Source organism: Microcaecilia unicolor, chromosome 2 (genome assembly GCF_901765095.1).
Source record: "Microcaecilia unicolor chromosome 2, aMicUni1.1, whole genome shotgun sequence".
Lineage (NCBI taxonomy): Eukaryota > Metazoa > Chordata > Amphibia > Gymnophiona > Siphonopidae > Microcaecilia > Microcaecilia unicolor.
The window spans coordinates 442,499,404-442,514,466 of NC_044032.1; the positions used below are offsets into that span (position 1 = coordinate 442,499,404).

The 15,063-nt window shown below is 42.2% G+C and overlaps 2 protein-coding genes across 2 annotated transcripts in view; one reads left to right on the forward strand and one right to left on the reverse strand.

Moving 5' to 3' along the window:
* Window positions 1-10,945, forward strand: part of LOC115461207 — a 431,974-nt gene extending 421,029 nt beyond the window's left edge. The window contains exon 4 of the mRNA XM_030190874.1: window positions 10,515-10,945. Coding sequence (XP_030046734.1) covers window positions 10,515-10,701 — 187 coding nt within the window. The 3' untranslated portion in view covers window positions 10,702-10,945. The remainder of the gene's footprint in view (window positions 1-10,514) is intronic.
* LOC115461208 (dedicator of cytokinesis protein 2-like) overlaps window positions 1-15,063 on the reverse strand; it is a 1,592,043-nt gene that overhangs the window by 1,023,407 nt on the left and 553,573 nt on the right.

Consider the following 15,063-nt stretch of genomic DNA (forward strand, 5'->3'; position numbering starts at 1 on the left):
AAGTCCATAGTCTGTTATTGAGACAGATATGGGGAAGCTACTACTTGCCCTGGGATTGGTAGCATGGAATGTTGCCATTATTTGGGTTTCTGCCAGGTACTTATGACCTGGATTGGCCACTGTTGGAAATAGGTTACTGGGCTGGATGGACCATTCTTAGGTACTACTTCTGTGCCGAATTCTTGGCAAGTAAAAGCGTTCTAACTGATTCAAGGTGCCAAGACAGGGCAGAAATGGCAGATCCACACAAAAACACACTTATGCACCCATTTATAGAATAGCGCCTAATTGTTTCCATGTGGATCTGTAAAGGAGGCATGGCCCTTTGGAGGGGCATGGGTGGGTCAGGGGCATTCCCTTAAAATGAGTGCAGTGTTATAGAATAGCATGGATCTGCGCCCAACTTGTGTGCTGAGATTTACACCTGGTTTCAGATGGTGTAACTTCTCTCATTCAAAGTTGATCAAGGATCACAGTCCTTAGTCTGTTTTCCAGGTTGTTGCTGAGCTCTTTTATCTCCTGTTATAAATTATTTTTGTTGTTTCTCACTAGTTTGGTGAGACCTTATGTTTGTGTCAGTTTTTTGGTCCACCAAATATCTCTAATTTTTTGGTTTGATGTTGCCATTACCACCTGCACTATCCCTCTTATTCTATAAATGGTGCACAGTTATCTGTGCAACTGAGCATATAGTTATAGAGCAGGACCACTTACATGCAGGGTCGCTGAGAGTGGGGGCAAGATTCCCCAGGTCTGGCCTCCAAGGGGGGCCCGACGCCAGAAGGTTCTGCTCCTTTGGTCTGTCTCTCTCCTGCTCCTATGTGTCATGATAACCCAGTGTCACATCCGTCGCTCCCTCCGGCTGCTCCTCTGCGGGAAGCAAGAACCGGTGTCCATTGCGGCGAGGGCCAGCCTTCTTGAGGCCGCGGCAATAGCCGCCCAGTCCGGGGCCGAGGCCTTGATCACCTGCTATGGGGTCCATGCTTGCACCAGCGGGGAGAATGGCGCCGAGACGCGATGGCCAGCGTCTCCTCCACTTTCGGGCGCGGGAACCCGAAGCTCCGCCTCAGAGGAGTTAGATTGGGAGGCCGGTGCTGTAGTCCCGCCTAGGAGGTCGGACGGAACCAACCAGAAGGATTTCGTCAGTAACCGGGTTCCGATTGGCCGGCCATGTCGGTTGGGGCTGGGCGGTTGAATGCTGACAGTATTTAAGGAGCGGGCTTGAGACAGGACATTGCTTCAGGTTCTGTTTCCCGAGGCCAGTCTTCGTGTGTTCTAGTTTTCAGTTTGTTTTCCTTGCTCTCCTGGTTTTGACCTTTGGACTGTTTCTGGACAACTCTGCTAGCCGCCTGCCTTGACCTATTGCCTGTTTCTTTTTTTTTTTATTATTTTATTTATTCAATTATCATTACATTTATATCTCAAACGTAATATAGAATTAAAGAAATATACAAAATTGAACTAAACAATCAGGCAAAATATAAATTTTGTTAGTCCACATTTAAATGATCCAAGAACTAGGAACTCAAACAAAAATAATATAGCTTCAATCTACAGAAAACATTTTGCAAACAGGATGGGCAAGAAATCAAGTCAGGGCAGCCGATAAAGCGTACAATCCAAACAAACAGTAAATTACTCTTTACTGACAATAAATTCTAAAAGTTTATCTGGGTCAAAGAAAATATAATTAGTTGATTCCAACGAAATATGGCATTTACAGGGAAATTTAAGTATAAAGGTCCCACCTAATTGTAGGACCCTTACTTTCAATAATAGAAAAGCTTTTCTTCTTCTTTGCGTCTCTCGAGAGAGATCAGGGAATACTTGAATTTTTGAACCAAGAAAAGGTGTGGAGATGTGGCGAAAAAATAATCTAAATATGTTATTACGGTCCAGTTCTAAAGCAAACGACACCAAGAGTGTTGTCCTCTCCGTAATAACTTCCATAGAGCTTTCCAAAAACTGTGTCAAGTTCAGATCAGATTGAGGAGGTTGTAAATTTCCAATTCCAGCCCCAGAGATGTATAGCACTCTAGTTAAAGGAGGAAAAGCTTCCGGGGGAAGCCCCAGAATTTCAATAAAGTATTTTTTAAGCATTTCTTTAGCTGGAATCAAAGGGGATTTAGGAAAATTCAGAAACCTGAGATTGTTCCTCCTTAACTGATTCTCCATATAGTCTATCTTCTTCCTTTGAACAGTATTATCCTTAATAACTGCTGAAATAGAGTTTTTAAAGGAATTTACCTCGGTTTCAAAAAGATCCATCCTATTCGTCTGTTCAGTAACCTTACCCGAAAGCTCTAAATGAGCCTGAGACAGCTTCCCCACATCTCCTCGCAAAGTTCCTGCCACTTGGAGTAACGTACTGTTTAATCCTTGGATCGCTTCCCAAATGGAATCCATTGAGATAACGGGTGGTCTCACAAGTTCCCGGAGACTAACGGAGGGCTCGCTCAGTTGCCGCTCGGGCAAAGAAGCTTGCAGCAACAGGCCCGATTGCGGAGTTGTTTCCAACGGAGACGAGGTCGCTATGGGGTCTCCACCGCTATCCGCAGGGACTCCACTTCCGGAAGCCCCCGTCGGTTGCCTCTCCATAGCCAACAACTCCCCTCCGGGTCTCTGGGGCGTTATCGTCGGAGGGGGGCTTAACGTCACTCCCTCTACGCTAAGGTCCGAGGAATCCCTCGGACCCCTCGAAGCACTGGCTTGAGTTCTCTGCAGCAGCATTCCCGCTTCTTCTAACGTCGTCTGTCGGGTGGTAAGGGAATTCACCCGTCCCGTGGAGCGAGGTAAGCTGGGTTTACCCTTTCTCTTCCCCATAGACAACTAGGGGAGATTCCCACACACGACTTCGGAGTTGAGGGGCAGGAGCTGCTGTTCATGCGACCTTCCTAAAACGCCATCTTGGATCGTCGACCTATTGCCTGTTTCTGACTACGCTGTGAGCTGCCTGCCCTGACCTGTTGCCTGTTTTTGGACTCCTCTGTTTTCCACCTGCCCTCTTCGCTCCTGGTTCCAGTATTGGGTCAGTTCATCAACCCCGCGGTTCCAGAAGTCCCGTTGGCCGCCTGCAGCTGGGGGCTCAACCCTCGGTGAACGGCGGTCGCCGCGGGTGAAGACTTGGGGTTGCACGGCTGTCCTCTGAGGTCCTTCGGGGCCTTGCGGGACCTAAGGGCTCACCTTCTTTTCAGATAAGACACCCAGGTCCCAGCACACAGAAGCAAGACAGTGACAGACTGAGGAAGGAGCAGACGCAGGGAGGTAAGGAGGCATGAGGCGGTGGCAGCCCAAGTGGGGGGGAGGACAGCAGCTGCGGCGGCCCTGCCCCAGGTCCGGCTCTGTCTCTCGGCGGCCCTGCTTATATGTGTAACTTAATTGCTTAATTGGTGATAACTATCAGTTATCGGAACTCAGTCCCAGAGGGGCTACATCTAACTCGAGACTACTTCTACTTCAGAAAGTAGGTAAAAGCCTGGCTCTTCTCCCAAGCCTTTAATATATATGGAAGTAGATTCTATATATCATGCCTAAAAAATTGGTGCTGAAAAAAATGTGCCTAGCCATATTCTATAAAGTATGTCTAAATTTAGGCGCACTTTTTAGAATAGGCCTAAATTTCTGCACAGTTTATAGAATACGCCGAGCGCCTGTCTGTGCAACTAAAAATTTAGTTGGGGGCAGTTATGCCAAGTAAAGCTTGGTGGAAATGTCAATGCCTAAATTAGGCGCAGACTGGGTATATTCTATAACAATACACGTAGATTTTAGAAATGCTCACAACCCGCCCATTCCACGCCACCTTGTACGCGCATCACGTCACAGAATACACTTAGACAGTTCTGTGCATAAATTCTAATTAAAGTCAATTAGTGTCAATAATTGCTTGTTAATTGGCAAATAGCACTGATTGGCTTGCTAACTAATTAAGTTGTGCGTTCAGATCCAGAATACGACCGGATATGAGTATGCAACTTAAGTCGCGCTATATAGAATCCGGGGGGGGGGGGGGGGGGGATGGTGACTGAATATACGCTCATTCTGCACCTGCAGACCTGGATTAACCATTAAGCAAAAGAAGCGTGTGCTTAGGGCACCAAGAGAAAGGGGCACCACAGAGGTTTTCCCCCTAGCCATCATGCCCTTAACTCTTTCACTGCCGTTTACCACACCCATTATCCAACTTTTAGTTTTTTTCTCATCATTATATGATGTTTTGTTTCATACAATAATGATGTTTCTCAGCATTTTTGAGTCTTTTAATATCTTGTCAGTTAAGCAATGGAAGGGCCGAGGGGCACCATTGTTGGGCTGTGTTGTGGGCATCAGTTGACTTTAATCAGGCCCTGTGCACCTGGACTATCTTGCTGCACACCCTTAGGCATATTTTCAAAGCACTTAGCCTCCCAAAGTTCCATAGAAACCTAAGTGCTTTGAAAATATGCCTCCCTGTAACTTAGACCAGCTCCTCGTATCTTGTTTAACTGTACAAAGAACTTGCCTTGAGTTTAGCCACCCATCTATTTATCCTAACTGACTTTGTACCACCCATCTTGTCCCCATCTATGTATCTGCACTTGTATTGTATTATAGGACAAGCATTAGCATCATACCAATGTTGAATGTTCTAATGTATGCTTATTATGTGCTTCATTGGTGTTATGCTGACATCATATTATATCTATGTTATTTGGGAATGCTCTTCCATGCTGTCTATTATGGTATTGTTTGTATTTTACTGACATTTATCATATTTCTGTTATATGATGCTCTGCAGTGCTGTTAAATGTGTATATTTTTGATACTTTTTCATGATAGTCCTATTATTAGGTTTTAATTTGCTGTCTCTAAGTTTATCTCATTTATGGTATTTATGTTTATATTTGGTCATTGTTATTTTTACAAAATTATAAGTTTTATGTGAAACTTCCTTGGATGAATCGCTTCATGCAGCTGGTTAATAAATCCCAATACGTGCCTGGTGTTTCGCCACCCATCTGTTTATCCCAACTGATTCTGTAACATGCATCTTGTCCCCATCTATATATCTGCACTTAGTCCCTCAGCTATATGATAAGCTGTATTGTGGAAAAACATGAGCATCATATCTATGTTATTTTTGAATGTTCTAATGTGTGCTTATTAGATATTTCATTAGTATTATGCTGACATTGTATTATATCTCTTATTTGAATTTCTGTGCTATTAAATGTGTATATTTTTGATCCTGTTTCATAGTAGTCCTATTATTGGTTTCAATTTGCTGTTTTCAAGTTTACCTCATTGAGGGGGTCTTTTACAAAGGCGTGCTAGCGTGTTTAGCACATTCTAATGATTAGCACGTGCTAAACGCTAGAGACGTCCATAGGAATATAGTTAAATTTAGCACATGCACATTTAACGCACATGCTAAAAACACTAGAGTGCCTTTGTAAAAGGACCCCTTATTGTAGTTATGTTTATACTTGGGCATTTTACTATTGTTATGCTGTTAATAAAATTGTAAGTTTTATGTTAAACTATACCTGCTGTACACCCCCTTGGGTGAATCTCTTCATAAAGGTGGTTAATAAATCCCAAGAAATAAATTAAAATAAATAAATAAATAAATAAATAAAAATAATTGGCTTAACTAGGACACTAAAAGTTGCCAAAAACTACATGCACAAATTTGGGCACATGTCCAATTTGCACATGCAATTTAATTGAGTAATGAGCTAATTTGTGCCAATAATTGACTTTTTAACAAGCAATTATTGGCACTAAATAGATTTAATGTGATCTGAAAAAGGGGGCGTAGAAATAGGAGAGGCATGGGCAAAAGGGGGGCATTCCTAAAATGAATGCAAGTTGTTACAGAATAACGGAGATACATACCTAATTTAGGTACAGACATTTGCACAACATTCAGTGGATGCAAATGGCCACGCCAGGGGCGTAGCCAGTATGGGGCCACGGGGGCCTGGGCCACTGTAGATTTGCCCCTGGACCCCCCTGCCGATGACCTTCTCGACCCCCCCTCCCGCCGCCAACCCACCGTCGTTTACCTTTGCTGGCGGGAGACCCCAACCCCCATCAGCCGAGCCGAGGTCCTCTTCTTCCCAATCCCGCGCAAGGCGGGGGGGGGGTCAAAGTTGATGGTGGGGGGTTCAGTTCGGCAATGGCAGGGGGGGGTCAAAGTTGGTGACGGGGGGGTTCAGCGATGGCAGGGGGGTTGGCGGCGCCGGGGGGGGGGCTAAAATGTGCCCCCTCACCTCGGGCTCTGGACCCCCTCCCGCCAAAGTCTGGCTACGCCCCTGGGCCACGCCTAAAGGTAGGCATGATTCCTGGGAGTATTCTATAAACTGTGCCTAACTTTAAGTGTGGCTTAGAGAATAATGCTTTTTTTTTTTTGCATCGATTGTTTTGGTGCCATATATAGAATGTAGCCCCAAGCCTATTCTATAAATGATGCCTAACTTTCAGCACTATCTATAGACCAGCACTTAGCGGGTTATTTTTTCGGCACTGATTTTTTGGTGTTATTTATAGAATTTTCTCCTACATTACTCATTACTGAAAAATATAATATATTACAGTTATTTTATTATATTTGCACAAAAGTAATCATTACAGTTACTCATTACTTTTAAAAGTAATATATTACCTACTAATACCTAGTAATATATTACTGCCTAACACTGATTAATGTAAATGTTAAAGAGGATGCTGGAGATGAGACTGCATCCCTGTCTTACTGCTTACTCCTGCCTGTCTGCCTATTGTTTATCTTTACCTTACAGATGATGGATTAATGCACAGGACAATTATTCCCTCTTCATATCTTTCAACTCTCTCCAAGCCTGTGAAACCTTCTGTTTGATAGAAAGACAACATAAGAGCAGATGAACACTGACATGTGCATCCAGTCTGCCCATTTCCTTAGTAGCTACAACATCACAAATTCTACTTACTCTCTAGTTTTATCCCACCTTCCCCTCAGCTAAAGATCCCCTGTGCTCATCCTATTATATCTAAAATTATGTTATCACTTTTGCTCTGGCTACTTCCACAGGGAGCTTCTTCTGTGCATCCATCACTCTTTCATAGTCCACAACCCTGAGTCATATATCAGATCCAGTGCTTATAATTATTTATATGTATATGTATACTTTAGTTGAACTTGAGCATTCAGCCTTACTTTAGTGGTGGGATTTTAAATAAAAAAATCTATAGACAAATAAATATGTTAAACAAACAAAAACACCAGGGCCAGATATAAATGTCAATATATAATAACAACCGTCTAGAAGGTGAAGTTCATACAAAAATTGTGCTATCCAAAATCATGATAAAGTACAATGATGCAAAATACCTTTACTAGAAAACTGAAACATCAAGGCCCAGTGTAGTATCATCTTGCTAAGCCAAGCACGAGAACAGTGTCCTCAATATTATTAACTTACCCCCTCTAATAGAACGACAGTTCACTCTACCTCTTTTTTAAGATTAGGTTTTCCTTCTGTCAAAAATGTGTGATATAAAAATATACACAATAGTTCTTTTGCTTATCAATCTTATAAGATTTGCAATATTATTCCTATCTTTATTCAAACAATTCCAAATTATTTAACGTTTAGGAAGGCTTTGAAGTCCTATTTGTTTGATAGGAATTAAGAAAATGTTTTTATTAATTTAATATAACCTTCGAAAGCTAATCAAGAAATGTATTAAGTTATGTCCAATAAAAAAGGTATCATCTTATTTTCTTTTCCATGTTTTATTTTGTTTGATTTCTATTGATAACCTTTAAGAGTGGACTAACACAGCTACCACACCTCTCTACTTATATATCTTTCAGTAAACTGCTTTGATTCCTTGGTTGATTTAAGCAGTATATAAGCATCGGAATGGAATGGAATTCACTTCTGCTTCCCTTGTCGGAGCACATATTCTCAGTACTACAAAGCTCCACTGTATAGATAAATAGTGGCTTTCCCTAACAGAGAGAGATAAATACAGGAGGGCCCCTAAAGTCTGTTCTGAGACCAGTGTTGTTTAACATATTCATTAATGATTTGGAAGAGGGGGGAGCTCGTGAAGACATCAGATCTGCAGATGACTGCACAAACTTATTCAAAGTAATTGAAAGACAGGAAGATTATGAGGAATTGTAAGAGGAACTTGTCAGACTAGGGAGCTAAGTATCCCATCCCCCACACTTACAAAGTGGAGGAGTGGCCTAGTGGTTAGAACATTGGTCTTGACATCTAGAGGTGGCCAGGTCAAATCCCACTACTGCTCCTTATGATCTTGGGCAAATCGCTTAACCCTCCATTATCTCAGGTATAAACTTAGATTATGAGCCCTGCAGAGACAGGGAAATACCCAGTGTACCTGAATGTGACTCACCTTGACCTACTACTAAAAAGGTGTGAGCAAAATCCAAATAAGTGAGGGGTCCTTTTACTAAGGTGTGCTGAAAAATGGCCTGCGGTAGTGTAGACGCGTGATTTGAGCACGCGCAGAATCGTTCTTCAGCACACCTGCAAAAAATGCCTTTTTAAAATTTTTGCCAAAAATGGACGTGTGGCAAAATGAAAATTGCCACACATCTATTTTGAGTCTGAGACCTTACCGCCAGCCATTGACCTAGCGGTAAAGTCTCACGCGGTAACTCGGCGGTAATGACCTAGGCGCGTCGAATGCCACTTGTGGTGCGCCCAATACACACATCTAAAAATAATTTTTTGGACACGCGTATCGAAAATTACCGCAAGAGTCATTTGGTAGCCGGGCGGTAACTCTATTTTGGCATGGTTGGGCACATGTATACGCTTATGCGGCTTAGTAAAAAGGTGCCTCGGGTAGCCAGACAATTCTTGGTTTAAGCACTAAAGTTTTGTTCTATAAAGCACAAAAAGGTAAAGAGATGAGAAAAGCTAAAGGAGTAGAGCTTAGCTACAGAAGAAAGATGTAGAAGGGTACATAAAGAGTTGTTAAATAACATTACAGTGTTTTATTCCCTTTGGACTTTTGCTAGGGTGCCGGAAGGCAGGATTGAGATGTTCCAGCAGATATGTGTGTGAGGTCTTGCAGCTGGAATAGTAAAAGCTACTGCAGTCTGGGCTGGGCTGATGAGCTATGACTTCATCCTGTTTCTTTTCTCACTTCAAGCAATATGTTTCAGCCAGAAATGGAAACTAGAATTTGCCAAGCACCAATTACATAATAGCTAAGGGAGAATTTGTGTGTTGAATGCTTGTTTTGTGCTAATTTAATTCTTTTATTGCTTTTCTCCAAATATCTTAAGGATGTTGCCTAAACATCCGTAGTTTTGTTCAGTCTTAACTCGCCAAGACCTGACATGGGAAAAATAAGTTTCTCTTCTCACTGTGATCAGTTTAGTGCATATTACTTAGGCCTTTCATGTAATTGTTTGCAATGTGAAGACAGTGTTAATGCTGTGTTTGTGTTACTTAACTATCATTATTGCACAGAAAACAGACTACACCCCTGGAATGTGTGTTGTATGTATGTGTGAATAAATACCGAAATCAGTGCTTCCCAATCATTTTGTGGCTGTGACTCCATGATTGAGGCCAAATAAAGTTGTGTGACCCCCCTGGAGGTGCAGAATAATGTGCACCTCAGGAGAGCCCACTTCGTTCATGACCCCAAACTAAGGTCTTGTGATCCCATTTGAGGTCCCCGCCCACAGTTTGGGAAGCTCTCACCTAAATGATAGCAGAGCAACAGAACTCTGTTCACTCTGACTGTAGAAAGGAAAAGGAATCCGACAAATATTTGCAACTTTAAAACAGAATTAAAACATTTCTCTTTTCTGATGCATATCCCTAGTCTCTCCATTGCAATCCATGCAAGTTAAGCTTGTTAGACCCGACAGGCTAGATTAACCCTTTCTTTATCTATTCCCTCTTCTTCCATCCTGTTAAAATTGTAGTTTCTCACCCTTTCTCTCTCATGTTTTTTATTATTGTATTTCTTTCCTATAATTTTTAGATTGTAAGCTGCCTAGACATGCTTTTTTGATGGGCAGGATAGTAAGTCCTGAATAAACTTGAAACTTAAGAGCAAGAATAAACATGGGAGATGCTGGCCGTGGATGTGTATTTTTCACTAAGAAATGTGGATTCTTGTTCCTTTACAGAGTTCCACTGGCTCCAGTAGTTGGCTCAGCCTTTCCTCAGTTCCGCCTGTTCTGTGATCTAAGTTGTGCATATGAAAGTTTTGCAAATTCAGTAAATGATGAACATGCATCTTTTGCCTCTGTGTAATTTGAGAGCTTAGAATGGGCCTATTTAAAAAGAACCAACTCAGATAATTTTTGCCTGCTTAAGAGCAGTTTCTGGTTTTCATTTCTAAACTGCATAGCCAAAATACTTTGCTGTAGCACAAGCGAAAGGGTTTGGAAAATAAAGCACTCTGCCCTGCAGATTCTGAGTCACCAGCTCTCCTTTCTTCTTCTTGTTTTATTTTTTTTTCTAACCTCCACCTCTCTGCTCTCTCTGCAGTGTGGAGCATGATTTCCGGCAGCAGGAAGGACGCTTCCAGCGGGTCCTAAGCATTCTCCAGGCAGATTCTGAGCAGAGTTCACCACAACCCGCTACTCCAAGCAACCAGGAGCCATCTCCAGTGCCAAACCAACCAGCCAGGCTGGACTCTAAAAAGTCCAAGAGGAAGTGCTTCTGGTTTTTGTGACATTTGCTACCCACCACGGACAGTCTTCACGGGTGCACACACCCCTGCTCACAAACGTGAAATCTCACGCTGCTGCTTACACTGTGGAGGACTTCCTGCACTTTGCTGTGAAAGAGAATCTCCTTGTTGGAAATATGTATATAGAAAGCCACAGATGCATATAAGTAGACAGGAGGGAATAGGAGGAAAGGATGGAGACACCAGCTTTTATATTTTTCAATAATTCAATTTAAAATAATGTATATAAGAGGACCCAATATTTGTGAATGCTATATTTAAAAAAAATATTCAATAAAATGAATTGATAAAATATTTTTAATACACTTAATTTCATTGGATATTTATTTTTTGTAGACCACAGGATGCCTTTGTTGGGTTCAATTTTCCAATGTTCATAACATAGTTTCATATAATTCTCCTGCCCATTCAGCTCTCCTTATAACATCATCATAATGATTCATGTAGACATGAATTGCTTGTTTACTGTTTCCAAAAACGCTAGGACTAGGGGGCACATAATGAAGCTACAAAGTAGCACATTTAAAACAAATTGGAGAAAATATTTCTTCACTCAGCGTCTAGCTAAACTCTGGAATTCACTGCCATAAAAAAGGTTTGGATATCTTCCTAAAGGTCCATAAGCCAGTATTAAGATCGACTTGGGAAAATCCACTCATTTCTAGGATAAGCAGCATAAAATGTATTTACTGTTTTGGGATCTTGCCAGGTACTTGTGAACTGGATTGGCCACTGTTGGAAACAGGATACTGGGCTTGATGGACCTTCAGTCTGTCCGAGCATGACAATGCTTATGTTCTTATGTTCATGCATTTCCTTTTGTCTCCCACATCCTTTTACATTTATAGGTCAGGTATTGTCAAGGTCTCCCATGTACATGAAAACAGGCCAAAGCTTTTTCTTATTTTGGCCCAGCTGTTTGCTCCTGCTCCTTTAGGCTTCCAGCACAGTTGGAATTACATAGAAACAGAGAAAAATGAAGGCAGATAAAGACCATATGGTGGCCTATTCAGACTGCCCATTCATGCCATCTACTCTCCATTTCACTCCCTTAGAATCCTATGTACTTGTCCCAAGCTTTCTTGAGCTCATATAGAGTTTTCATCTCTACCACCTCCATTGGAAGGCTGTTCCAGGAATAACCCACCCTTTCCATGAAGAAGTATTTCTTCAGCTTACTCCTGAGTCTATCTCTTTTCATCTTCATCCTACACCCCCTCATTCCAGAGCTTCCTTTTAATGAAAGAGACTTGCTTCCTGTGCATTTATGCCATTGAAGTATTTAAACATCTCTATCATACCCACCATCTTCCTCTTTTCTTCCAAAGAATGCATATTGAGATCTTTAAGTTTGTTTCATATGCTTTATGATGAAGACCACTGGGCTTTTTAGTGGCAGCCCTATGGACCGATTCCATCCTGATTTTACACAATATTCAAAATGGAGTCTCACCAGAGACTTATACAGAGGAATTATCACCTCCTTTTTCCTGCTGACCATTCTTCTCCCTAGGCACCCAAGCATTCTTCTAGCTTTTGCCATTCCCTTTAAGATCATCACATACAATCATACCCAAGTCCAGCTCCTCTTTCATGCACAGAAACTGTTCCACCCCCTAAACTGTACCTCTCTCTTGGGTTTTTGCAGTCCAAATGCTTGACCCTACATTTTTTAGCATTGAATTTTAGCTGCCAAATTCTGGATCATTCTTCAAACTTTGCTAGGTCCTCCTTCCTCATATTATCCACACTATAAGGAGTATCTACCCTATTGCAGATTTTGGTATTATCCACAAAGAGAAAACCTTACCAGACAGCTCTTCTGGAATATGAATTAGAAACATGAAGTAGCCCACCATTGGGCTCCCAGTAATGATTATTGACCTATTAAAAAGTCAGTGCTCTAGCGTTTCTTAATCTGTAAACCAAACATACCTGAGCCTCTGGGACTTCTGCAACTCTGTATGGTTTACAGATGACAAAACGCAAGGCTTCAACTCTCGGGGGCCATTTTGAATCGGCGCTGGGACCGTCAGCATTGAAGGAAGAGAATGCAGGGCAGCGTTTCAGGGGGCTCTTTCCTGCCCCGAAGAGGTCACTAGACCACCAGGGCAGTAGAGTAAGGTAAGGGGAGGGAATAGGACACCATTAGCCCCCCCACCCCGCCAGCCTGCCCGTTTGTCCGGAAATCCGGACAAATGTGCAGGCTGGCAAAACCCGCCTGGTTGCCCAGCCATGTCCTTAAAAAGAGGACATGTCTGGGTAAAACCGTACATATGGTAACCCTAGTAAGTGCCGGTACTAAGAAATAAATGTATGCGAGTCCAAGCAAACCGAAAATTAAAGCACACATTGGCACCTGTTTCCTGCACTTAAATATAAGCCTTCCAAGTAACAAAAAAGCTTATATTTAAAGGCACAGAAAACAGGTGCTAATGTGTGCTTCGCTTTTGGGTTTGTCTGGCACAAGTGCACAAGAGCTGAACTTACCATTAAACTCTTGCTTTCACTTTAACAGCGTGCATATAATTTGAATACCATGTCCGTTGAGCATTGGCAAGCTAGTTTTCTGCGCTGTTGGCTTTACTGCAGGAGTTCTGAGCATCAGGCTGTCAGAGAAGACTGTGGGTTTCTGTTTGATTTGATTTGTTACACTTGGTAGGTGGCTAAATAGCTATTGACCCTGCTAATGATTCAGAGGAGTAGCCTAGTGGTTAGTGTTGTGGACTTTGATCCTGGCAAGCTGAGTTCAATTCCCACTGCTGCTGCTTGTGACTCTGGGCAAGTCACTTAAACCTCCATTGCCCCTGGTACAAATAAGTACTTGAATATACTTTGTAAACTGCTTTGAATGTAGTTGCAAAAAAACATAGAAAGGCAATATATCAAGTTCCCTTTTCCTAAAAGCATGTGGGCAGGGGACAGGGGTGATGGTAATCCTTTTGAAAGTGAATCCAGCTTTTGCTATCTCATTTGAAATTCAGACGAAAACACTGGAGCTGCTGCTCAGCAGAATCCCAGAGATTTAATCACTCCCTTTCACCTGCTGCAAGGCTCTGCTTTTCCCTCTGCATAAAAGGAAATAGCTAAAGCTATTTCTGATCATAGATACAGCAAGAAGCTAAGGGGGGAGAGAGAGAGGAAAATAAAAACCAATTGAAAGCTGGGAAGAGAACAAGAAAGAAAAACAGACATTTAGAAATGACCAGGAAGTCTGAAGAAATGAAGAAAGCAAAAGTGTAGAAGGCCATTTTCTGTGGAATATATTTCTCTGGAACCTCCAGTCCAGTCTGAAGTGGATTGGAACATCCCGTCTGCGGAATCAGAAAGAAGTAGGGAGATTGTAGATGCCTGTGAAAGTGCCTTGCTCAGAGAAATGGTGACGGAACCCATGAGGGAAGGGTCGATGCTGGATCTAGTGCTCACAAATGGGGGTAGTGTTTCCGATATCCGGGTGGGTGCCCACCTATGTAATAGTGATCATCACACCGTATGGTTTGAAATAAGAGTGAAAGCAGAGTGCGGACACACAAAACTCAAAGTACTGGATTTCAGACATACTGATTTTGATAAAATAGGGGAATAGCTGAAGAAGGAGCTGTTGGCGTGGGAAGGCGCAGAAGATGTGGAAAAACAGTGGTCCAAGCTAAAGGCTGCTATAAATATGGTGACTGATCTTTTTGTGAGGAAAGTAAACAAAAACAAGAAAAGCAGGAAGCCTATATGGTTCTCCAAAGAAGTAGCTGAAAAAATAAGAGCAAAAGAGGCTTTGTTCAAGAAATACAAAAGAACACAACGAGAGGATCACAGAAAAGATTATCAGATTAAACTCAAAGAAGCGAAGAGGGAAATACGGCTAGCGAAAGTGCGAGCAGAAAAAAATGGCTAAAGATGTAAAGAGAGGTGACAAGACATTTTTCATATATATTGGAGAAAGGAGAAGAGAACATGTATACCTTAGAGGAAAGGAGAAACAGGGGTGACATGATACAGACGTTCAAATATTTGAAAGGTATTAATCTACAAATGAACCTTTTTCGGAGATGGGAAGGCGGTAGAACTAGAGGACATGAATTGAGGTTGAAGGGGGGCAGACTCAGGAGTAATGTCAGGAAGTATTTTTTCACGGAGAGGGTGGTGGATATGTGGAATGCCCTCCCGCGGGAGGTGGTGGAGATGAAAACGGTAATGGAATTCAAGCATGCATGGGATAAACACAAAGGAATCCTGTATAGAAGGAATGGTTCCGCGGAATCTTAGCGGAGATTGGGTGGCGACACTGGTAATTGGGAAACAAAATGAGAGCTGGACAGACTTCTCTGCCCTGATTGTGACTGAATAGAT